This window comes from Dama dama, chromosome 4, assembly GCF_033118175.1.
Source record: "Dama dama isolate Ldn47 chromosome 4, ASM3311817v1, whole genome shotgun sequence".
NCBI lineage: Eukaryota > Metazoa > Chordata > Mammalia > Artiodactyla > Cervidae > Dama > Dama dama.
In genome coordinates, this window is record NC_083684.1 from 61,598,225 (window position 1) to 61,623,946 (window position 25,722).

At 54.4% G+C, this 25,722-nt stretch overlaps 1 protein-coding gene across 1 annotated transcript in view; it reads left to right on the forward strand.

Annotated features, from left to right (window-relative positions):
• The first annotated feature begins 254 nt into the window (after positions 1-254).
• The window catches only part of PRR12 (proline rich 12), a 29,348-nt gene continuing 3,880 nt past the window's right edge, over positions 255-25,722 (forward strand). Inside the window, exons 1-9 of the mRNA XM_061139845.1 lie at positions 255-793; positions 2,310-2,422; positions 3,401-3,562; positions 3,648-6,967; positions 7,456-8,122; positions 10,059-10,504; positions 20,474-20,590; positions 20,822-20,955; positions 21,237-21,721. Of these exons, the coding sequence (XP_060995828.1) occupies positions 708-793; positions 2,310-2,422; positions 3,401-3,562; positions 3,648-6,967; positions 7,456-8,122; positions 10,059-10,504; positions 20,474-20,590; positions 20,822-20,955; positions 21,237-21,721 (5,530 nt within the window). The 5' untranslated portion in view covers positions 255-707. The remainder of the gene's footprint in view (positions 794-2,309; positions 2,423-3,400; positions 3,563-3,647; positions 6,968-7,455; positions 8,123-10,058; positions 10,505-20,473; positions 20,591-20,821; positions 20,956-21,236; positions 21,722-25,722) is intronic.

Here is a 25,722-nt window from a genome sequence, read left to right on the forward strand (position 1 = left end):
CAAAAATTAAAAAAGAAAAATCATATAAACTGAACTGCGTTCCCGGGCGCGTCTGCGCACGGCGGAGCTGGCTTTCTGTACAAACGCTGCACCCTACACCCCCAGGCCCTGCTAGCGCCCTGTGTCTGCCTCTCTCTCTCTCTTTTTTTTTTTTTTTTTGCATTTGCACGGGATTGTGGGAGGAAGCGGAGCGCAGCCAGACACCCCGCCGCCCGCCCCCCCTTCCCCTCCCCCCTCCCCCAGCCGCCTTGTGCAAAGATGGCTGCACCGTGAGCGCAGAGGAGGAGGAGGCGGCGGCGGCGGCGGCGAGAGAGCGAGCACCCAGAGCCCGCACCCACCCCGGGGCCGCCCGGGACGCCCCCTCCTGAGCGCGCGCCCCCCCTTCTCTCTTGCAAGGGCCGGGGCAAAGGCGGAGACAGCGGGGTCCCTCCTCCCCCCTCTTTCCCTCCAGGGGGAACCCCCCTTCCCCCCTCCTTGGCTCGGCGGCTGCACCCCCTCCCTTGCCCGCCCCTCCGCCCCTGTCCCCTCCCTCCCCCGCCCGGGGCCTTCCCGGGCCTTCGGCGGCTGCAAAGAAAAAGAGAGAGAGAGAGAGAGAGAGAAGGGAAAAAAAAGCAACAGCGGAGGGAGAGGCGGCGGAGGAGAGCGCGCGCGCGCCCCCTCCCTCCCTCCCTCCCTCCCCCTCCCCCAATTTCCACCGCGGCCAATTCATGGACAGGAACTACCCCAGCGCCGGCTTCGGGGACCCGCTCGGCGCCGGGGCGGGATGGAGTTACGAGAGGTCAGCGAAAGCTAGGTAAGGAGCTGGGGGTGGCCTAGAGGAAGGGGCCAAGGGGTGGGGGCCCAGCCCGGCCGGGCCCGCCCGGCTACGCGTGCATCGCAAACTCCCCTCCGGCTTGCAAGGGAGCGGCCTTCCTCGGTTTGCAACAACGCCGCCGCCCCAGTTTGCAAATTGCAAACTCCGCCAAAGCCAGCTCCGGCATGCAAAGAGAAAGATGCAGCGGGGAAATGGGGGTGCAAAACAATTTCAGACCGAGAGGCCTTGGGAAGGTGGGAGGGACTGGCGAAGCAAGGCCTGGATTTCCCCCCATCCTTGGATTCCCGGCTTGCTGACCCCTCCCCCTCGTGCCCCAGGCTCTGCTCTTGCAAAGGTGGGAGGGAAAAGAAAATTAGAACGCAGACCTGGGGGGCGCGCCCCCCCAGGTCCTATTGTTCCGGGACTGCGCGAGGCCGCGCTACGCGGGGGCCCCCCCCCCCAGAAATTCCGCGCTCTGAGTGGGCACGGGGCCCCGCCCCCTTCCGAAGCTGGGGTTCTGTGTGTGTAAGGGGGGGGTGTCCTGGCATCAGAGACACACCCCCTTGAGCTCCCCCACCCGCAAAGACAGAGAATCCTAGTTGATGGCGAGGAGTGGAGTGTTTGACCTCTTGAGTCCGGGCCATGGATGGGGGCCGCTGCATAGGAAGACGAGGCTGTTTCTCCAGTGTGTGGTTGTGTGTGTGAGCGTGGGCCCAGGCGTACATAGCTGGCAGCCAGTTCACCTGCGAGTCTGCCCCTTTTCTGCTGTTTGTGTCACGCCCTCACTCCTCACCTGCCCCCTGCCCCCCTCCCCAACACACCTGGGTTTCCCAGGCTGGCACGGGCAGGACCCCAAGTGAGTTAGGATTTTCCATGTGGGACTCCTCGCTCCGTGTCTTTCCCCACGAGTGAGTTGAATACTGGTTTACACACATACCTGGCCTTGCATGGGTCCATGCATCTGAACCTCAACCCGGGGGATGGACGACGTTCATGTTCACACTTGTACCTGGTACTTTCCCCGAGTCCTATCCTCACCCCCCCTCCCCCATCCCTACTGTTGGGGAACAATCTGCGGCTGCCCCTGGCTCGGTATGCACCATCCCGTGAGGTTCAGGGCCTCTGTGTTCCCACGTGCCTGAAGAAGAGGGGGAGTCCCTCGGGGGTTGGCCCCAGGGCTTTGTGTCCCCTACAGGGTGGGGGCCCTGGGAGCAAACTCCCTATTTTCAACTTAAGACACTTTTCTCTGACTCTTCAGCCTGTCTGTCTCCTTCCTGTGCATGTCTGTGAGGCTCTCTGGGCTCTATTTACTGGGGCTCGAGTGGGGTCCATGGCTCTTTTAAGTTGGGGACCCCGATTCCCTTGTCTTTTCCTTTATGGCTCAAGGTTCCTTAGGATAACCCCCAGTCAGCTGGAAGATTCTCCCGAACTCCCTGGGGGATTTGCTGAGTTCCTCACTCAGAGGGCAGCTTCGGAGGAAACCCTAACATCTCCCTTTCCACCCCCCACCCCACAGCTTGGTCTATGGCAGCTCCAGGACCTCACACCCCGAGACGGACATCTTACACCGCCAGGCCTACGCGGCCCCCCACCCACTGCAAAGCTATGCCACCAACCACCACCCGGCAGGTACGGCCCCTGTCCCGCCCCGCCTGGCCCTCCCTTCGAAGCGGCTGATTGGCTGCTGAAAGTTCCACCCTTCCTAATTGGCTGTGCCCTCCGTCCTGGCTCGCCCCTTGCCACTTCTTCCCTGATTGGTTGTTCTGAGGCTGGTCAATTTCTCGCCGGATTCGTCCGCCCCTCTTTCTGGTCCCGCCTCTTTCGCTCCAATTGGTCCGGTCCTCTCAGCCCCCAAATCCCACCTTCTCTTCCAGGCTTTTCCGCCTCTCCAGCCCACCCCGGTCCCTTCCCTCTGGATTTGTCCATCCTCTTGGTTCTCTGAATTCTTTCTTCCTGATTCTCTTTCTTCCTGATTGGCTCCGATTCTTGGACCTCCCCCTCCTCCCTTAGATTTGCCCACTACCTGATTCTTCTGTGACCGGGCCTCTAGTACCTCGGATTGGTTCTCCTTTGATCCTGCCGCTTCCCTTCCTAGATGGATCAGCAACCAGACTGTTGTCCAGTTTGACCCTAAGACCCTCTTGGTTGGCTCCTTCCCTTTATCCCTCCCCCCCACCCTTTTTTTTTTTTTTGAAAAATCTGGACCCTCTCACTTGGACTTAACCTCTTTCGACTTGTTCTCTGGTTCTTCCCAGTGGCACCAGTATCACCCCATCTCTTCCCCTTCCTTGTTAGAATTACCTAACTCCTTTGGCCTCCCTTGGACCGCAAGAACTCTCTGTTCTTTTTCTCCCACTTTTTTTCACCTCTGGATTTTTCTACTCCTTTGTCTACTTTTCCCCTCCTGGGCTCCCCGCCCTTACGATTGCATCCTACTCCATCCTGCTTACTGTCTCCTTGTTTCTGTCTACTTTCTCCTCTTTGAATCTGTACCTTCCATCCAGTCCCCTTTCCTGACCCAACTTGCCTTTGGCTTGCTCTTTCTCCCTTTCAACCTTGCCCTATCCCCCACCTAGCTGACTCAACCCCCGCCCCGACCCTTGCCAGGCCTCTCTGGACTCTTCGACACTGGCCTCCATCACGCAGGCTCAGCAGGGCCCGACGCCTCCGTCATGAACCTCATCTCGGCCCTGGAGTCCCGGGGCCCGCAGCCTGGCCCCTCTGCCTCCTCTCTTCTTTCCCAGTTCCGCAGTCCTTCCTGGCAAACAGGTAAGCCCGCTGCCAGCCCAGGAGGGCCAGGGTGGGGCTGGAGTGTGGTCGACTCTGACCTGTGGTCTCCCTCATTCATCCCTAGCCATGCACACGCCAGGCCCCACGGAGCTCTTCATCTCAGGCGCCCTGCCCGGTTCCAGCACATTTCCATCCTCCTCCGCCCTTTCGGCTTATCAGCACCCGGCTTCCTTTGGCAGCCGCCCCTTCCCAGTTCCCTCTTCCCTCACCCTCCAGGATCCCCCGTTTAGTCCCCCAGCTAATGGGCTCCTGTCCCCCCATGACGTGCTGCACCTGAAGCCCTCGCAGGCACCCACGGTGCCCTCCTCGCTAGGTTTTGAGCGCCTGGCGGGGGGTGGTGTCCTGGGGCCCGCTGGTCTCGGCCCAGCCCAAACCCCACCTTACCGCCCTGGTCCCCCAGACCCACCCCCACCTCCCCGCCACCTCCCGACTCAGTTCAACCTGCTGGCTTCCTCTTCCGCTGCTGCCGCCGCCGCAGCCGAACAATCCTCTCCACAGCTCTACAACTTCTCGGGTGCTGCCCCCGGCCCGCCGCCCCCTGAGCGGGCCCTGCCCCGCCAGGACACCGTCATCAAGCACTACCAGCGGCCCGCCAGTGCCCAGCCCCCCCCACCCCCACCCCCAGCCCATGCCCTCCAGCACTACCTGAGCTGCGGAGGCAGCTACGCCTCCATGGGCCACCGGGCCAACTTGGCCTGCAGCCCGCTGGGCGGTGGGGAGCCCTCCCCTGGCGCTGGTGAGCCTAGCAAAGCTGGGCCCAGTGGAGCCACGGCCGGGGCATCAGGCAGGGCTGCAGGCCCTGAGGCAGCTGGAGGAGGTGGTGCAGGCGGTGGCGGTGGAGGTTACCGCCCCATCATTCAGTCGCCTGGTTACAAGACGGGCAAAGGTGGTTACGGGGCAGCTGCGGGCGGTGCCAGTAGGCCCCCACCAGCCCGTTCGACCGCCACGCCCAAATGCCAGAGCCTAGGTGGGCCAGCAGCGGCCTATGCCACTGGGAAGGCCTCCGGGGCTGGAGGAGCAGGAGGCCAGGCTTATTCCCCCGGTCAGCCCCAAGGGCTTCTAGGACCCCAGGCTTATGGGCAGGGGTTCGGAGGGGGTCAAGCACAGGACTTGAGCAAAGGCCCTAGCTACTCAGGGGGGCCCCAGCAGCCCCCGAGTGGTCCCCCGCCTCCTGGCCTAGCCACGTGTCAGAGCTATTCCCCAGACCAGCTGCAGGGGCAGCTGTATGGGGTGCAGGGTGAGCCGTACCCGGGGCCAGCTGCCCACTCCCAGGGTCTGCCCACGGCCAGCCCCTCTCTCAGCTACAGTACTGGCCATTCCCCAGCACTCTCGGGCCATGGAGGCGGTTGGGGGCCCAGCTCCCTGGGGGGCGGCGGAGAGGCCAGCCCTTCTCACATCATCCGCCCACTGCAGTCGCCACCTGCCCCCGGCCGCCCGCCCGGAGTTGGCTCTCCGGGAGCCCCTGGCAAATACCTGAGCTCTGTCCTGGCCTCAGCCCCGTTCCTGGCACCCCCAGGGGCCAGCAGCTATGCAGCTGGAGCAGGTGGCTACAAGGGCAAGGGGGACGGCTCCGAGCTGCTGGCGGGCCCCGGCGGGCCTCCCGCTGAGCGTACGGAGGATGAAGAATTCCTCATTCAGCACCTCCTCCAGGCGCCCAGCCCCCCGCGGACCTCAGGGGCAGATGGCCTGGTGGGCGAAGATGGGGCGGCAGATGCCTCCAAGGGACTTGGGGGGAGTGGCGGGGCTGGGGGTCCCCCAGGCACACCCTACGAGCTGGCCAAGGAAGACCCCCAGAGGTACCATCTGCAGAGCGTCATCCGGACCAGCGCCAGCCTTGACGAGGGTGCCACCGCGGCCCTGGAGCTGGGCCTGGGGCGGCTGAAGGAGAAGAAGAAAGGGCCGGAACGGGGTGGCGAGACCCCCGAGGGGCTGGCCACCTCAGTTGTCCACTACGGGGCAGGTGCCAAGGAGCTGGGGGCCTTCCTCCAAAAGAGCCCTCCGCCCCCCCAACCCACGGCCCAGTCGGCCCAGCCTGCCCCCCACGGCCTCCTCCTAGAGGCGGGGGGCCCCGACCTCCCACTGGTGCTGCCGCCCCCTCCTCCCCAGCTGCTCCCCTCGGTCCTCAGCCACGCTCCCAGCCCCTCCTCCAGTGCTCCCAAAGTCGGCGTCCACCTCCTTGAGCCGGCCGCCCGAGATGGGGCACCCCAGCCGCCCCCGCCACCGCCCCCACCCCCACCACCCATGCCCCTCCAGCTTGAGGCCCACCTCCGCAGCCACGGCCTGGAGCCCGGTGCCCCCAGCCCCCGCCTGCGGCCGGAGGAGAGCCTGGAGCCGCCCGGTGCCATGCAAGAATTGCTGGGGGCCCTGGAGCCACTGCCCGCTGGGCCCGGTGACACTGGCGTGGGCCCGCCCAACACCGAGGGCAAGGATCCCTCCGGTGCCTACCGCAGCCCCAGCCCGCAAGGCACCAAGGCCCCCCGCTTCGTGCCGCTCACCTCCATCTGCTTCCCTGACTCCTTGCTCCAAGACGAGGAGCGCAGTTTCTTCCCCACCATGGAGGAGATGTTCGGCGGAGGGCCGGCGGACGACTATGGCAAGGCTGGGCCGCCCGAGGACGAGGGCGATCCCAAGGCGGGGACCGGGCCACCCCCTGGCCCCCCTGCCTATGATCCCTACGGGCCCTACTGCCCTGGTCGGGCCACTGGAGCCGGCCCTGAGACTCCGGGCCTGGGCCTGGACCCCAACAAGCCCCCCGAGCTGCCCTCCACGGTCAATGCTGAGCCCCTGGGCCTGATCCAGAGTGGGCCACACCAGGCGGCCCCCCCACCCCCGCCTCCCCCGCCGCCGCCTCCGCCCCCTGCCTCGGAGCCCAAGGGAGGTCTGACCTCGCCCATCTTCTGCTCTACCAAGCCAAAGAAGCTGCTCAAGACGTCCTCCTTCCACCTGCTGCGGCGCCGTGACCCACCCTTCCAGACACCCAAGAAACTGTATGCCCAGGAGTACGAGTTTGAGGCCGATGAGGACAAAGCTGACGTGCCCGCTGACATCCGCCTCAACCCCCGGCGCCTGCCTGACCTGGTGTCCAGCTGCCGCTCCCGCCCGGCTCTCTCCCCGCTGGGTGACATAGACTTCTGTCCACCCAACCCAGGCCCTGACGGCCCCCGGCGCAGAGGTCGCAAACCCACCAAGGCCAAGCGTGATGGGCCGCCCCGGCCCCGCGGGAGACCCCGGATTCGCCCACTGGAGGTTCCCACCACCGCTGGGCCAGCCTCAGCCTCCACTCCTGCTGATGGGGCCAAGAAACCTCGGGGCCGGGGCCGGGGCCGGGGCAGGAAGGCCGAGGAGGCAGGGGGCACTCGGCTGGAGCCCCTGAAACCACTGAAGGTGAGGGGGGCTGGGACCCTGATGCCTGGGGGTTGGGGCCACATTTGAGGTTCTTGGGCATGATGGAGAATATGGTATGAACTAATTCCCAGGAGAAAAGGAATCAGAGGGCTCAAACTCCAGAGTTCCATGCTTGGAGAGATCTGAGAGTTGAAATTTGTGTATCCAGAGGGAGGCTGGGAGTTAGTGCTTGTGTTCCTAGCTTCTAGGTCCCACAGGACTATCGATTGTGAGGATCCTGGGTTCTTGGGTCTTGTTGGAGGGGGTCAGTGAGTAATGAGGGAGGAATATCAGTCCTGTCATTCTGGAATCTGAGCAAAAGGGTCTGTGGGCTTGAGTTCCACGTCTGCAGGCTGAGATTGCTGAGTTTGAACTTCATAGTCTTAGGCAGGGAGAGGACTGGGGCCCCAGAGTCCTGAGTTTGAGGCAAGACAGGACTCAGGGGCCGGGACACATGGGCCCTGACTGCCCACTGCCCCCACATCTAGATCAAGCTGTCTGTGCCCAAGGCCGGCGATGGTCTGGGAGCCTCCTCGGGCGATGCCATGTCGGGAGCTGACCACAACAGCCTGGACTCCAGCCTCACTCGGGAGAAGATTGAGGCCAAGATCAAGGAGGTGGAGGAGAAGCAGCCCGAGATGAAGTCCGGCTTCATGGCTTCGTTCCTGGACTTTCTCAAGTCAGGCAAGCGCCATCCACCACTCTACCAGGCCGGCCTGACACCCCCGCTCAGCCCCCCCAAGAGTGTGCCGCCCACCGTGCAGGCCCGGGGCCTGCCTCCCCAGCCCCCCACCGCCCCCACTGTGCCACAGCCCCCACCCGCCAGCGCCTTCGGGCTGGGGGGCGCGCTGGAGGCCGCTGAGAGCGATGGGCTGGGGCTCGGCTGCCCTTCACCCTGCAAGCGACTGGACGAGGAGCTGAAGCGGAACCTGGAGACCCTGCCCTCCTTCTCCTCCGACGAGGAAGACTCTGTTGCCAAGAACCGGGACCTCCAGGAGAGCATCTCCTCGGCCATCTCTGCTCTCGACGACCCACCGCTGGCCGGGCCTAAGGACTCCTCCACTCCGGATGGGCCCCCCTTGGCTGCAGAGGCTGCAGTCCCCGGGCCACCCCCGCTCCCGGGGCTCCCCAGTGCCAGCAGCAGCGGCACACCTGGTGAGAGCTGGGAAGGAGGTCTGGGGGCGACCAGGGAGTCCCCAGGATTCAGGGCCCAGGTCTGATGGTATAGATTACACACTGTTCAGCCTAGCTTATAAGTGATGGGGGTAGGTGGGTGCCAGGGTCGGAGAGAGCTTTTAAAATTGACGAGAGGGGACGTGGGATGTGAGAAGAGCTCTAGGGGTTAGAGGTGTGTGATAGAGGACAGAAGAGGGCCTGGGGGAGCAGACAGAGACTTGGGCAGGGTTGGTTAAAGAAACATGCATTAATAACGACTAGTCAGATTGTGGGGTGTGGGGCATCAGGAAAGGCTAGGGGTACAGGCAGGTCTGAATGGCATTCAGTTCTGAGAGGGCATGTTGGACAAAATTTCAAGGGCTTTGATAGGGGCATTGGGGATGAAAGAGAGGAGGTTTGGGGGAGGGCGTTTGGAGCAGTGAATGAGGAGGCTTGGATGCTCAGAGGAGTCTTATGGAATGGTGACGTCTTCTGGAAGGTTGTAGAAAGGTGGGAAGTGGGGAGTAAGACAGTGAGAGACTAAAGGAAAGCATCAGGGAAGAGATGGGAAACACTGGCGGGTTCTATGCAGAGTGCCTGGATCGGCTCTAATGGGAGAGAGCATCAGGGGAAGAGAGGGCCTTGGAAGGAAGGCTCACGGCTAAGGACCCAGGGATGGATCAAAAGCAGTTTGAGGAGTCAGGAGATCTCAAGGCATTGGGCTGGGCAGGTGGGGATGTTTCAGATATCATGGGTATTTATCAGGAAGGAGAGGGCATTGGCAATTCTGAGACTGAAGAGCAGGCTGAGGAAAGGAGAGGGGAGAGCTTGGATAGAGGAGGATGAGACCTCTTGAGCCGAGAAGGAACAGGTATACAGAGGGGATGACCCAGCAATCGGGAGGGACATTAACAAATGGGAAGTAAGCAGCAGACTGGGGCCCCAAGGCAGCAAAGGTAATTCTGGACTCAAGTGGACTTTGTGGGAGCCCATTTCAGGGGCTCAGAATCCCCACTGGAGTCTCAGGGAGGGATGCTGGTGTGGCAGAAGGACTGTTGGGGAGCTGGGTGGCAATAAGGAAGGAGCAGAGGGGCTGTTGGCACAGGGAGGGACATTCAGGGACAAGAGAAGAGGTGCTGGAATGGCGAATGGTATTCGGAGACTGGGGGCAGGACAGGGCCAGAAGCTTTGTAGGGACCAGGCTGGGGAGCTGCGAGGGGGGTCTGATGGGACCAGAGAGGCCTCCTGGCCATTGCGGAGGGGGGGACACTTGAGTACTGCAGTTGGGCTGCAGAACTGCCCTATGACACCGGGGTCTGTGGAGACCAGGGAAAGATGAGGACCAGAGCAGCATGTCTGCCTGAGTGCCTAGTCGATCAGTCATGTCTGACTCTTTGTGATCCCATGGACTGCAGCCCGCCAGGCTCCTCTGTCCATGGGGATTCACCAAGCCAGAATACTGGAGTGAGTTGCCATGCCCTCCTCCAGGGGATCTTCCTGGAGACCCAGGGTCAAACCCAGGTCTCCCGCATTGCAGGTGGATTCTTTACCATCTGAGCCACCAGGGAAGCCCATTAGGACACTGGAAAGAGAAGTTAAAGGAACGCGGGCTTCTTGTAGGTGTCAGGGGACTGGGTGGGTGTTGAAGGTCAGGGAGAGGACAGTGAGCGGGCCAGACAGGACCCTCTTTGAAGGAGGAGAAAGGGTAACAGAAGAGGAATGGAAAGTAGAGACGGAGGGGGGTTGGGGGCAGAGATGGTAGTTAGGTGAAGAGCTCAGTTTGATCAGGAGGGATGTTGGAGTACAGGGCAGGAGGAGGACTGTGCTGGGACCTCCCAGAATAGTCTGAGAGACTTTTCACCATCAGCAGGTAACAAGTTTGGTGGGGGGGCGGGTTTGAACGGGTCTGCAACCCTGATGCCCCTCTCGCCCCCAGAGCCCCCGCTGCTGGAGGAGAAGCCCCCGCCCTCGCCGCCTCCCGCCCCGACACCGCAGCCGCCGCCCGCACCGCCGGCCCTGCCCTCGCCACCCCCACTGGTGGCCCCCGTGCCCAGCTCGCCGCCGCCGCCGCCGCCGCCGCCGCCGCCGCCGCCCGCTCCTGCACCGCCGGCCTTGCCGTCGCCGCCCGCCCCCGCGCCCGCGCCGCCGCCGCCGCCCCCACCGGCCGCCGCGCCCCCGCCGCCGCCCCCTGAGGAGCCGGCTGCCCCTTCGCCTGAGGACCCGGAGCCGCCCGACGCCCGGCCCCTGCACCTGGCCAAGAAGCAGGAGACGGCGGCCGTGTGCGGGGAGACGGACGAGGAGGCGGGCGAGAGTGGCGGGGAGGGCATCTTCCGGGAGCGCGATGAGTTCGTCATCCGCGCCGAGGACATCCCTTCCCTCAAGGTGAGCCCCCTGGGCGTCGCAGGGGACCAGCGAGCCTGCTGCCTCGGCCGCTGGAGCGTTCACGGCGCGCTTGTTGGATGACAGGCCGGGTGCTGGGGACTGCACGTACCGCGGTGGCGGGGCCTCCCCCCTGCACCTCCTGAGACCCGCTGCAGGGCGGGCGGATGGGACCTGCTAGTGAGGGTGGAAGATCCCAGCCTCTGAGCTGTTATTTGGGTGTATATGCGTATGTCACCGGTAAATAGGGTGAAATGATTGTTGGCAGTTATTCCAGATGCTCTTGCTGTGTTAGGGTCATACTAAGGGACAAAGCTGAAGAGGGAGCTTCTAACACAAGCCGATGGGTGCTATAAAGGCTACTTGTCACTTCTAGTTGGAAAGGTGAGGTATTGACGTGACCCGTGTCTGGAGAATCCCAGGGACGGGGGAGCCTGGTGGGCTGCCGTCTGTGGGGTCGCACAGAGTCGGACACGACTGAAGCGACTTAGCAGCAGCAGTACCTATGAAAACGCACACCTATAAAGTCGCAGCTGATGGTTTAGGAATGCCTGTGTGTCAGGCCACATCTTAAACCCTGTTTTATTTTTTTGGCCGCACTGTAGGGCATATGGGATCTTAGTTCCGTGACCAGGGATAGAACCTGCGCCCTTTGCAGTGGAAGCACAGTCTTAATCACTGGAACACCAGGGAAGTCTGTTAAATACTTTATATAGCCAGCCCATTTCCTACTTCCAATTACTTTACACAGGGATGGGCACACTGTCTCTCTCTCTGTCACACACACACATACACACACACACACACCCCCCACCTGGTTTTGGAAATTAAGTTTTATTGGCACATGGCCCTGCCCATTTATTTACATATTATATACATAGGCCGCTTTTCCCATCCAATAGCAGAGTGGGGTTTTTGCAGCAGAGCTGAGCTGACCCACAAATCCCAAAATACTTCTTGTCTACTTTGTTACAGAAAAAGTGTACTGACCTCTCCTGTGGTCATTTGTTCATTGAACAAGGTAATTGGAACAGAGGGTTAATGTCAGTGCTTGACAAGGGTAGGTGAATTCAGATGCCCAGTGGTGCTTTGCACAGGGCATGGGGTAGAAGGAGTTCTCAGTAGGTCAGCAAGCCATGATCACCCTGGTGAAGATACCAAAGGCTCAGTAAAGCCATTCTTCATGTGAGTTACTGTCACTGACTGGATATTCACTAGGGGGCCAGAACCATGTATCTTAACTTTAATTTCACCTTGAGTGTTGCTTCTTGTCAGTTACAGATAGAGACATTGTGGAGTGCATTCATTATAAAGATAGGCACTATTATTATACTTTGTTACTGAGAGTGTGTTTTGGGAGATGAGGGTAATGTGCGTTTTCCTGTGTTGTTTTCAATTTATTTTCTTATGGAAAGAGTAGAGCAAATAGAGTAAGGGGGCTGTGTGTATCCAGCACTCAGCTTTTACCTTATCACCTTTTTGTTGGTCCTGCTTCCTCTCCACCCTGGCATTCTTTTTCTGCTCCTTTCTGTTTTTTTGGCCACACATCACAGCATGTGGGATCTTAGTTCCCCAACCAAGCATCAAACCCATGTTCCCTGTATTGGGCATGCAAAATCTTAACCACTGGACCACGAGGAAGGTCCCATCATTCTACCTCCTCCGCCCCAGCCCACCAATCCCAGGCCGTATCTTCTCACCCGTAGTTTTATGGTCTTCGTATCATGGTATTTGATCACATACAAAAGAACATTCACAAGAGATATGTAAGTTGTCAAGCAGAATGAATGCTAGAGTGAACTCTCACATCCCCACCCCTCCACCAGCGACTGGACCATTCCAGATGCCTTGAGTCTCAGTATCCCTCCCTGGCCAGTCCTCCCACCTTCCTCACAGTGTACATCGTTTCATTTAATTTCAAGATTTCTGAGACTCTTTGGCCTTCAGCCTGGGACAAGCGATGGAGATGTCAAATGAACAGCAGTGATGGGAACTGCTACCAGTTCTCAGGGGATAGGATTTTTTTTTTTTAGTTTATTTTTGGCTGCACTGGCCTTTCTTTGCTGCACATGGGCTTTCTCTAGTTGTGGCTATCTTGTTGAGGAGCATGGGCTCTGGAGCTCAGGCTCAGTAGTTGTGGAACATGGGCTTAGTTGCCCCATGACTCGTAGGATCTTCCTGGACCAGGGATCAAACCCAGGTCCCATGCATTGGCAGGTGAATTCTTAACCACTGGACAACCAGGGAAGTCCAAGGTTTAGGATTTGGGATATATCACATTCAGAATTTAGTTTGATTTTTTTCCCCCCTTTAATCATGATAACCAATACATATCATGAAGTTTATCATTTTAACTGTTTTTTTTTTTTTTTTTTCTGTGGGGGGGCATGACACACTGTATGTGGGATCTTAGTTCCCTGACCAGGGATCAAACCCACGCCGCTCTCCCCCCCAACTCCTGCAGTGGAAGCACTGAGTCTTAACCACTGAACTACCAGGAAAGTCCTCATTTTAACCATTTTTAAGTGTACCATTCAGTGGCATGTAGTATTTTCACATTGTCCTGCAAAACGTTGCCCCCACTTGTAAATGTTATCTTTCTTTATAAAGATTACTATCCTTCTTTTACAAGGAAGGAAACTGAGGCTCAGAGCATTAAAGTGGCTTTTCTAGGCTTTTGCAGCTTGGGACCAGGACTCGGTTACTGGCCCTGGGAGCCCACGCTCTCAGCACCAGGGTCAGCTGTTCTCTGGGTATTAGAATTCTAGCAAACACTGGTAGTGCCTCTGGGCACCCAGTACTGGACCAGATGAGCCAGACTCTGGGACCCTGACCATCCCCAGTTTACAGATGAGGAAGTTCACATTTAGGGTGAGGGAATCATTTGGCTGGCGAGTGCCAAGCCAGGATTGGAGCCAGGGCTATTTGATACCACCTCCCAGCTGGCATGGGGCAGGGGAGAGGGCCAGCCAAGGACTCAGATGCTTAAAATACAACACGGGTATGTGTACTGATGGGGAACTCAGAGCCCCAGGATTGAGCCACTCGTGCAGATGAGGACTTGTTCGTGTCTCTGGAGTCTGGGCGGGCTGGCAGCATGGTTATTAAGAGCCCAGCTTTGGCACAAAATTGATTGGCTTGAATCTGTGCCACTTCCAAGCTGGACTAGGGTTTGACCATCTTGAGCCTCAGTTTCCTCATCTGTAAAATGGGAGCTGATTGTGTTAGAACTCCTTCATACAATGTGAAGACTCAGGTTTTACAGCCCCTCCGGTGTTCTGACTGTGGGTGGCGTGTCGAAAGCACCCTGTAAACTTTGCTTCTCAGACTTCCCTAGCAGTCCAGTGGTTAAGACGCCACACTCTCAATGCAGGGGCCACAGGTCCAATCCCTCGTCGGGTAACAGATCCCACATGCCTCATGGCCACACAGCCAAATAAAAACAAAACAGAACTTTGCTTCTATTACTCATCTCTGATCTTGGGCAAATCTCTAATGTAGAGCTTGGCAAACTTTTTTTTGTGAAGGGCTAGGGCTAGAGACTTGGATTCGATCCCAGGTTTGGAAAGATCCTGTGAAGCAGGGCATGGCCACCCACTCCAGTATTCTTGCCTGGAGAACCCCATGGACAGAGGAGCTTGGCAGGCTACAGTCCATGGGGTCGCAAAGAATCGGACACGACTGAGCAGCTAGGCACAGTGCACAGATAGTAAATACTTTAAGCTTTGCAAGCAGCTTGTGGTGTCTGCCAGGTATTCTTTTGGTTTTGTTTGGTTTTTTATTTTCTTTTTCACAATCCTTTAAAGTAAGAACCATTCTTAACTCATAGATTGATAGAAATGGGCCACTGGCCGTAGTTTATGGTAAAACAAGGGCAGCCCAGTAGAAATAATCATACGAGCCATGTTCTTCATTTCAGATTTTCTTACATTTACATTTATTTTAAAAAAGTTAAAAGATGTGTGAGGTTAGCCATAGGGTTTTCTTTAACTCAGTACATCTAAAATATTTAGTTTCTGGACAGTTTAAGAAGAGTTAGTGAGTTATTTTATGGTCTTTCTTGTTTACCAAGTCTTTGCAATCGATACTATATTTTACACTTACAGAACATTGATTCAGATGAACTGCATTTCAAGTGCTCAAGAACTACGTGTGGGGAGGGCTTACTGAACTGGACAATGTAGGGTTAACTGCCCTCTCTGCTTCAGCTTCCCCACCTGTAAAATGGGCATGAAAATATTAACTCCCAGTCCTTAGGAATGGTGAAGATTTATCAGGAGCTAATCTCTAAGCATGTAAGTTTATTGGATGGAGAAAAGTATGTGGAGGGCAGTCCAGGCAGAGGGAATAGTCTGTGCAAAGGCCCTGTGGTGAGGCATGTCTATGTGATGTGTTGGGATGGAAGCGAGGGCTTCAGTGGCTGGACAGCAGGAGCCGAGGCCGGGCAGGTGAGCAGAGTCCAGGTCATGCTGCAGTGAGATCAGGGGGTGCCTGCTTGAAAATCTGCTCTGGGTTGCCTGGGTGCTTCTCTGCCCCCGGCCAGCAGGGAGGTGGCTGGGAAACTGCAGTCCTGTTGACAGTCTGTCCACTGCCTCAGTTCTGTGACACAGATTCCCCTGTGTCTGACCCTGTAGTTTTCTCCTTAATGGCCAAGCTGGGTGCTTCTAGCTTACTCATATCCTGCTGCTTACTCCCCTTGTCTCAGCTTGTCACTATTCAGAATCCCAGAAGACAATCTGATTGGTCCAGCACAGCATTTGAAGTAAAGATGAGCTTCATGGTGTGCCTGCTGATTGGCTGCCCTTGTCAGGTCTCCTCCAATCAGCTGTGGCTTCCATTGAATAGGGGCCCTGGGTGGGACAACTTTCCCACTTAGGGGAAGTGGGTGTGGTCTGTGATTTGATTGACATGGGGTAAGAAAGGAACGACGTGGCTTTGGGACTAACGGACCCTGTTTGGGGAGAAGGCAAGGAGGATGTCGCCAGGGCCTGGATGATTGGGGGATGGTGGGATCCTGGGAGGAAGAGTGGTTTGGGGAAAGAAGCCAAGCCCAATCGGGATGTGGTGAGTTGAGGGCCCCACGTCCAGTTAAGAGAAATAACTGGCTCCTTGGAGAAAGGAGATTGGCAGTGGCAAGAGACAGAGGAAGAGGTGCTCTGATGGATTTTTTTCAAAAGTATCTGAGAACTGGAAGAAGGAACGTTATATCCACAGTGAGGGGAAAAGGCACCCCTAGTCAGGGGCCCTGCATATTCAGAAACCTGGAAGTCAGAGAGTCTAGGCTTTGTGTGCTGAGCTTTGAGAGCCACCCCAGGATGGCCTGGGGTGGGAGAGAGGAAAGGAAACTGAAGCAGTCTCTGTGCCAGGCTGTGGAATCTGCTTTGGGGGCCCTGGAAGGTTTTGGAGCAGGCAGGATGTAAATGAACTTTTCAATCCTTGAAAAGGATTGGAAATAGCCTTTTTGATCTTTGGGCCTCTGACCTGAGGAGCCAGGAGGGAGGATTGAAAACTGTGGTATCTTCGGGGAAAGCACTTGGGGTGAGAGGTTCACAGCCCTGTCTCATTCTGCCTCATTCTTTTTTTTTTTCTGCCTCATTCTTATCCAGTGAGATTGCAGCCAAGAACTTCTCTGGCCCTCATTTTCATTAGGTTATTTTAACTCCTCTCTGATCCCCTGGCTGATCTGAAGGATACAAAAATTCGTGGATATAAAAACATTTGACCAAAAACCAAGAGTAGATAACCAGTACGTGGCATTCAGGCTTCCGAGCTGCAGCTGCTGTCAGCGGCAGACATCACTAACTGATTCCAGCACTTGCTGCTCCTGAGCCTAGTGCTCAGGGCAGCCATGATCAATCCATTGGAGTTATCGTCTGAATCCTGATTATCACTTGACTGTGGATTCTTTGAATGCCAGGGCTTGCCTGTCATTCATCTCTGAGTTATCACAAAGCCCAGTGCATATTTCCCACTGTGTTCTTATTCTTTACTTATTGATGCCTGTCAGCTGCTCTTTTCTAGAGCCAGAGCTGTCCTTCACGTTACCTGGTAGTCCTTGATCATCACCCAGCCCCCTAAGGGAAGACACAGGCTCATTTAGGTGTCACTTCTTCAAGGAAGTATTCTTGGATTGAGCCTGAGTCCAGAGTCCTTCTAGGCTTCTGGGACACCTGCCATCAACACATTTATTACTTGTGCTGTTATTTTTTTTATGCCCAAGCCTGGTTCCCAGGTACCCCTCTTATTCCCTGCGATCAGATTCTGGGTCTAACATCCTTTGGTTCTCAGTGCCTTACGGGGATGCATAAGCCTTGGGTTTGGGGATGGGGGTCTGAGTGTGCTGAGGGGAGTGGAGACTGGGGAGGCTTTGTGTCGCTGTCCTGCCCTGCAGTGGACAGGCTGATGAAATAAATGGTCTCAGGTAACCTGTCACGTGTCTATTCTAGGCACAACTTTGCCCTATTTTGTTCTTTGCTTGTCTTACTACGTCTGTAATGACCCCGAAAAAGGCTTTGTCAGCCTTGTTTTCTGCCATACCATGGTCCCCATCACCATATCTAGAAGATGGTGGGTGGGTGAGTGCTCAGATTCTGTCATGTCTTTGAGTCAGGTGGATGGTTTGTCCCAGAATAGATTCAGGGGACTAGATCTGGTAGACAGTGCCTGAAGAACTATGGATGGAGTTTCCTAAACACCGCATAAGAGACAGTGACCAGGAGAAGGAAATGGCAACCCACTCCAGTATTCTTTCCTGGAAAAGTCCATGGACAGAGGAGTCTGGCGGGCTGAAGTCCATGGGATTACATGACTGAGCATGTGTGCACGAGGGTGGAGGGACATGGGTTGGTAGCAATAAAGTGGTAGAACTTAAAAAAAAAAAAAAGAGAGACAGTGACCAAAACCATCCCAAAGAAAAAGAAATGGAAGAAGGCAAAGTGATTTTCTGAGGAGACCTTACAAATAACTGAGAAAAGAACAGAAGCAAAAGGCAGAGGAGAAAGAAAAAGATACAATCGACTGAATGCAGACTTGCAGAAAATAGCAAAGGGAAATAAGAAAGCATTCTTAAGTGAACAATGCAAAGAAACAGGAAAACAGTAGAATGGGAAAGACTAGAGATCTTGTCAAGAAAATTGGAGATACCAAGGGAGCATTTCATGCAAGATGGTCACAATAAAGGACAGAAACAGCAAGGACCTAACAGAAGCAGAAGAGATTAAGAAGAATACATGAAGAACTATACACAAAAAGGTCTTAATGACCTGGATAACCACAGTGGTGTGGTCACTCATCTAGAGCCAGACATCCTGGAGTGTGAAGTCAAGTGGGCCTTAGGAAGCATCACTATGAACAAAGCTAGTAGAGGTGATAGAATTCTAGTTGAGCTGTTTAGAAATCTTAAAAGATGTTGCTGTGAAAGTGCTGCACTCAGTATGTCAGCAAATATGGAAAACACAGCAGTGGCCACAGGATTGGAAAAGGTCAGTTTTCATTCCAAAGAAAGTTTAAACTACCATACAATTGTGCTTATTTCATATGCTAGCAACGCTTTGCTCAAAAACCTTCAAGCTAGGCTTTTTCAAACAGTATGTGAACCGAGAAATTTCAGATGTACAAGCTGGATATAGAAAAGGCAAAGAAACCAGAAATCAAATTGCCAACATCCGTTGGATCATAGAAAAAGTAAGGGAGTTCCAGAAAAATATCTACTTCTGCTTTATTGACTATGCTAAAGCCTTTGACTGTGTGGATCATAACAGACTGTGGAAAATTCTTAAAGAGATGGGAATATCAGACCACCTTAACTGCCTCCTGAGAAACCTGTATGCAGGTCAAGTTAGAATCAGACATGGAACAATAGACTCCTTCAAAACTGAGACAGGAGTTCGTCAAGGCTATGCATTGTCACCCTGCTTATTTAATTTATATGCAGAGTACATGTGAAATGCCAGGCTGAGTGTATCACAAGTGGGACTCAAGATTGCCAGGAGAAATACCAACAACCTCAGATATGCAGATGATACCTAATGGCAGAAAGCAAGGAGGAACTAAAGAGCCTCTTGATGAGAGTGTAAGAGGAGAGTGAAAAGTCTGGCTTAAAAGTCAACATTCAAAAAACTAAGATCATGGCATCCGGTTCCATCACTTCATGGCAAATAAATGGGGGAAAAGTGGAAACAGTGACAGATTTTATTTTCTTGGGCTCCAAAATCACTTTGTACAGTGACTGCAGCCAGGAAATTAAAAGGCGCTTGCTCCTTGGAAGGAAAGCTATGACAAACCTAGACAGCGTATTAAAAAGCAGAGACGTTATTTTGCCGACAAAGGTCCATCTAGTCAAAGCTATGGTTTTTCCAGTAGTCATGTACAGATGTGAGAGTTGGACCATAAAGAAGGCTGGGTGCCAAAGAATTGTTGTTTTCAAATTGTGGTGCTGGAGAAGACTCTTGAGAGTCCCTTGGACTGCAGGACTGCAAGGAGATCAAACCAGTCCATCCTAAAGGAAATCAACCGTAAATACTCATTGGAAGGACTGATGCTGAAGCTGAAACTTCAGTACTTTGACCACCTGACGTGAAAAGCCAACTCATTGGAAAAGACTCTGATGCTGGGAAAGACTGAGGGCAAGAGAAGAGGGCAACAGAGGATGAGATGGTTGGATGGCATCAGCAACACAATGGACATGAGTTTGAGCAAGCTCCGGGAGATGGTGAAGGACAGGGAAGCCTGGCATGCTGCAGTCCATGGGGTCGCAAAGAGCCAGATGTGACTGAACGACAATCACACCGTAAAGCTGTGATAACTAAAAGCTGGTAGCACAGAATGAACGGCCTATTTGTAACAACATGAACGGAGCTAGAGATTACCGTACTGAGTGAAGTAAGTCAGAAAGACAAACACCATGTGAAAACACTTGTATGTGGAATCTACAATACAACACAAACAAACTTATCTACAAAGCAGAAATAGATTCATAGAGAACAGACTTGGGGTTGCCAAGGGGGCCGTGGGTGCGGAGGGAAGGATTGGGAGTCTGGGATGACCAGATGTAAACTGTTGTATATAGGATAGATAAACTACAAGGTCCTACTGCATAGCACAGGGAACTATATTCAGTATCCTGTGATAAACCGTAATGGGAAAGTATATAAAAAAGAATATGTATAACTGAGTCACTTTGCTATACAGCAGAAATTAGTGCAACATTGTAAATCAGCTCTACTTCAATACAATGAAACAAACAAACAAAAACAATAGAATGAACAGCCTGGTTTGAAATATACATTGTCCTCAGTGGTTCAGTTCAGGATTTTCCAGTTTTATGGTGATGCAAATGCAGTACGCATTTAATTTTGAATTCTTTTCTTTTCCTGGGCTAATGATATGTGCTTTGATACCCTTGTGATGGTGGGCAGTAGCAGGGAGCAACAGAAACCTCCAGTTCATGGCCAGCCACGCAGTTAATCACAAGGGTAAACAACTGATACACTTTCAAGCCTCCCGTATCCAGACACCTGTTCTGTTTTTCACTCTCAGTCCAGTATTCAATAAATTACCTGAGGTACTTTACACTTTATTATAAAACAGGTTTTGTGTTAGATGACTTAAGTGTTCTGAGAACGTTTAAGGCCGGCTGGGCTAACCTATGATGTATTTAGGTGTATTCTGTGCATTTTATGACTTAACGATATCTTCAACTTACCGTGGGTTTACTGGGAGGGAACTCCACGGCAAGTCAGAGAAGCTCTGTGTTGGGTGAGCTCTAGGAAGGCAGGGCAAGAGTCAAGCTGCAACCCCAGAGCTGAGAGCATCAGGAAGCCAAAGATACCCATTAGCTGGGTCTTCACTGGTCCTTGTTGACGACGATGTCTTTTCTCTAAGGGGGTGTGGAGGGAGGACAGGGGTCAGGAATTGGGTCTGGAAGGGCCGGGATGGGGGTTGACCCTGCGGTCTTGCTGTGCCCCTCCTCAGCTGGCCTTGCAGACCGGCCGTGAGCCCCCACCCATCTGGCGAGTCCAGAAGGCGCTGCTGCAGAAATTCACTCCGGAGATCAAGGATGGACAGCGGCAGTTTTGTGCCACCAGTAATGTGAGCCGGCAGAGGAGAATGGGGACTGGTGGGGGCCGGGGGGTGGGGGAAGGAGCTGGGGTCCCCTCACACATGACTCTGATTTGCCATGGGTCTAAGAGGCATCCAGAAGGGGTCTCCACCTCCGGCAGGCTCCCGCGGTAGCCCAGGACAGGCCTGGGAGTCCTGGGTGTTGGGCTGCCCACCTGCGGTGAACGAGGGAGTTCCTCACGTGCTGCTTTCCTTTCGTAGTATTTGGGGTATTTCGGGGACGCCAAAAACCGGTACCAGCGCCTCTACGTCAAGTTCCTGGAAAACGTCAACAAGAAGGATTACGTGAGGGTCTGTGCTCGGAAACCTTGGCACCGGCCCCCAGTGCCTGTCAGGTACCGTGGAGGTCGTGGGCGGGGCCAGTAGGCCTAGGGGTGAAACATGGGAGGAAATTGACATAACATAGAATCAACCATTTTAAAGTACAAAATGCTTGGAAGCAAGAGTCGGGAAGAGGGTGCAGAGACCCAGAGAGTGGGGGCCTCAGAGAGGGGGGGCATAAAAACCAAGTCCGTGAGAGTCTGTGCTTACAGCTGTGGGCTAGGTGTTGGGGGCCAGGGGGGCAATTTGGGTTTCGGGGGCTGCTGAGCACAGTCCCATCTATGTCTCCTTCCAGGCGCTCTGGGCAGGCCAAGGGCCCCGTGTCTGCTGGGGGTAGTGCCGCACCGCCCCCCAAGGCCCCGGTACCACCTCCTAAGCCCGAGAACCCTGACAAGACGACGTCCGAGAAGCCCCCCGAGCAGACGACTGAGACGGCCGTGCCTGAGCCCCCTGCCCCCGAGAAGCCGTCGCCACCACGGCCCGTGGAGAAGGAGAAGGAGAAAGAGAAGGAGAAAGAGAGGGCAACGCGCGCGGAACGGCCGCTGCGGGGCGAGCGGGGCATGGGTGGCCGGCAGATTCGGCCGGATCGGAACCTCACCACGGGCCAGCCTGCCACCTCCCGGCTGCCCAAGTCCAGACCCACCAAGGTGAAGGCCGAGCCGCCCCCCAAGAAGAGGAAGAAGTGGCTGAAGGAGGCGGCGGGCAGCGCCTCGGCAGGTGGGGGCCCACCGGGCAGCTCCTCGGACTCGGAGTCATCCCCCGGGGCCCCCAGCGAGGACGGTAAGGCCATCAGCAGTCGTCAGGCTGGGGAGGAGGCGACCCCGTGGCTTTCAGAAAGAGGCATGGGTGTGCACTGTACAGAGGGCTCCAGGCAGCGTCAGCAGACAGTCATAGTAGTAATAAATTAAAAATCATAGCCATAGCTGACGGTTATCTGGCACTTAACCCCGTGACAGGCTGTCCCCTAAGTTGTTTATACATGTTAACTTGCTTGATTTTTTACGGAGGCCCTATGAAGTAGATACTCACATTGTCCTCAAATACAGGTGGGTAAACTGAGACATCAAGAGAGTTCAGCACAGCTGGGTGTGGAATCCCACCTGAGTTGGCAGGCGTCCAGCAGCACCTCGGGCTGTGCTTCCACGCTGTTTTGTCCCAGAACAGGCACGTTCTGGGGCTTCCCAGGTGGCTCAGTGGGTAAAGAATCTGCCTGCAGTGCAGGAGACCTAAGAGACAGGGGTTCGATCCCTGGGTCAATAAGATCCCATGGAAGAGGGCATGGCAACCCAGTCCACTATTCTTGCCTGTAGAATCCCATGGACAGAGGAGCCTGCACAGATTTCTATAGTCCATAGAGTTGCAAGTTGCAAAGAGTTGACTGAAGTGTCTGAGCGTGCACACGCATAAGCAGGTTCTGAGAGGACTGGGGACCAGCATCTACCCTGGAAGCCCAGAGACTGGTGTTCCCTGTGACCCACTGGGTGACTCTAGGAAATGGGCAGCACCTCAGTGACCTCACCTGTAAAATGGGTTAATAATAAAGTCAAGTGGGTATTCACAGTAAAGCATGTAGGAGGGTACTCAACTATAGTGGGCACCAGATGGGAGCTCCATTGCTTAGAATGATGTCTGGTTTATGATGACAGTAACACCTAAAATATATGTACACATATGTATAAAAATATAATAGCTGACTTAGTGCTTTTAAGTGCCAGGCATCATTTTAAGCATTTTGCACATTGGCTCATTTTACCTTTAGATAAACCCTTTGGGGTTAGGTACTTTAGAATTCTCCTCATTTCTTTTTTTTTTTTTTTTCATTTCATTTTAAAATATTAATTATTTCATTTATTTGGCTGTGCCAAATAAAGTTGTGGTACGTGGGATCTTAGTTCCCCAGCCAGGGCTCGAACCCAGGCCCCCTACACTGGGAGTCTTAGCCACTGGACCACCAGGGAAGTCCCTATCCTCATTTTATTTTCAATGATTTTTTAATTAATTTATTTATTTATTATCCTCATTTTAAAGATGAGAACACTGTGGCCCTGGGAGGTGCCATGACTTGCCCAAGGTCACCTACTCTTTGAGGTGTAGTGCAGGGGTAGCTGTTTTAACGGAGGCTAAACATACCACTAGTCAGTCAAGAGAGAGAGGTGGAATTAATTCTCTTTGCATTGAAGTCTTGATGAGGTAGATTTGTGGAGAATAAGAGGCTCCTCCTCTTGAGGTTGTCCAAGTCCCGGTTTCTTTTCCTCTTGTTGCTCTGCCGCCCCCCAAGCTTGCTGGTCAGAGGCATAGCCCAGCAGTCCTACTGCAGTCCTGCCAGTAGGAAATGACCTACGGTAGGGGTATGACTGACCTTCCAGCTCAGTGCCAGATCTGGGAATGGCCCACATCCTGTCTCCTCTTTATCCCACTGGCCAGAACTAGTCACATGGCCGCACCTAGCTGCAAAGCAGCCTGGGAAATCCAGTCTTCTCTGGGTGGTGGGCTCAATCTGACCAGGTGGAGGCATGCTTGGCCATTTACAGCTGGGTCAGGGGAAGATGCTGGCAAGGGAGGAGCTTAACCAAAGACCCAGATTTGCAGGTCTTTTGTTGCTTAAACAGTTTTATACATCTAATTCACGTACTGTGTGGCTCACCTATTTAAAAGCCGCAATTCTTTGACTTTTAGTGTAGTCAGAGCTGTGTATCCATCTGGCAATCAACTTTAGAATATTTTCATTGCCCCTAAAAGACACCCTGCTTCCTTTGTCCATCACTTCCCTTACTCCCCTTCTTCATCCCTAAACAACCAGTAATTTACTAATTTCTATAGATTTGCCTATTCTGGATATTTCATGTAAGGGATATCACACAATGTGTAGTCCTGAAGGACTGACATCTTTGCTTAGCGTGTTTTTGATGTTCATCCATGTTGTAGTGTGTATCAGTACTTCATTCTTTTTTTTGTAAATCAACTGTAGTTCAATTAAAAATACTAGTTTCAGGTGTACAACATAGTGATTCAATATTTTTATAGATTACACTCCATTTAAAGTTATTATAAAATATTGGCTATGTTCCCTGTGCTGTATAGTATGTCTCTGTAGCTTATTTATTATTTTACATAGTTGTTTATAGTATTTCATTCTATTTTATGGCTGAATACTATTCCATAGTTTGGAAATGCCACATTTTATTTATCCATGGATTGGTTGATGGGCATTTGGGGCTGTTTCCACTTTTTGTCTACTACTGCTGTGAACCTATGTGGACAGCCCAGAATTTTCTGAGCCTGTGAAATGGGAGAAACTAAATTCTACACCCTTCGGGAAGGAGTTCCCCAGCCAAGAGTCAGTATCTTTCTCTCAGTCTGGTTCTTTGTCCATTCACCCCGTTTGACCAGGAGCCCCTCCGGGGCAGGGTGAGCCTGACTCCTGTCTGGATGCCCTGAAGGTTCTGCCCAGACAAGGAGACCTCAGACCAACCCTCTCGCTGGTCTAAGACTGGTGACCCTCCTTGTGCTAGAAGCTGATGTGTCTCCTTGGATTCACAAGGAAAGTTCTAGAAAGAGGCTGTGCCCTCTCTCCCTTCCTTTAGTCCACTCTCAGTCTGGCTTCCTCAGCCCCTTTCTGCAGATGTTAATTGAATCCCTACTGTGTGCCATGAACTGGGGGTTCCAACAGCGAACAGAATAGACAAAAACATGTATCCTCATGGGAATTTACAGTCTCCGTGGGGGAGTCAGTCAGATAAAGATGTTATGTAATAGAATACAAAACTATGAAAAATCATCAGTGTAAGGCCGAGTGGGATTAAGGGCAGTAGAGAAAAATAGATCTGGTAAACAGGATCCGAGTGGGATCCTGGGTGATTATTTTCAGGAGGGGGGGAGTGGGGGGAGGTTTCTGGAAGTGATGTTGGAGCCAAGATCTGAATGCAGCAGGGCTGGGGTGGTGTGACATTAGGGGAGAGAATATACTGGACTGGGCATGTCTGTGGATCAGGAAAGGGGCCAGGGGCTGGAGGAAGTGAGGGCAGAGAAGGAACAAGACCAGATCCTGGAGAGACAAGGAGCTTGGGACTTTGCGGCCCTACTGGCAGGATTTTATCACGAGCGAGACAGGAGCCATAGAAAGGTTCAGGCCGAGGCTCGACGGGGTCTGACGTCTGCCAAGCGGTCACTCTGGGCTCTTGAAACCACTGTCAGCAAGGACCGTCCATGATGATAAGTCAGGTGGCCATTTCTCGGGCCTCTTCCTAAGGGATCTTTTGGGGTCTTCTCATGATTGGGCCTCCTGCTTCTGTTTTCTCCCTACTACTCCTTCTTGAGTTACTAGTGGGTGTCCCTCCAGTGCTATCCTTGGGGGATTCTCTGGTTAGGACTCTTGAGGTTTCACCTCAGGGGCCCGGGTATCATCTGTGGTCAGGTAACTGTGATCCCATGAGCCACGTAGCGTGCGCTACAAAAAGTAAGAAGACGGTCTTCTGTCTTGTTGCTTGACCTTCCGTACCTCTCACTTGGCAGGCTCCCTCCACTTCCATGAGCCCCAGACTCCTTTCTTTACCCTGGCCACCCTCCCAGCCTACCCCCAACCCCGTTCTTCCAGACCTCACTGAGCGGGTCCTAGTTTCTGTATCTCAGATGCAGCCCTACTAGCCACCCACTCACCAGGCCAGACCTGCCAGGCCCCTCACTCACCTCTGTAGCTGGGAAACCCCCAGTCCCACCCCTCCGACCCCAACTGCCCCCACCCCCACTGCCCTGTCCCATAGCCCTGGCCCAGACACTGGCCC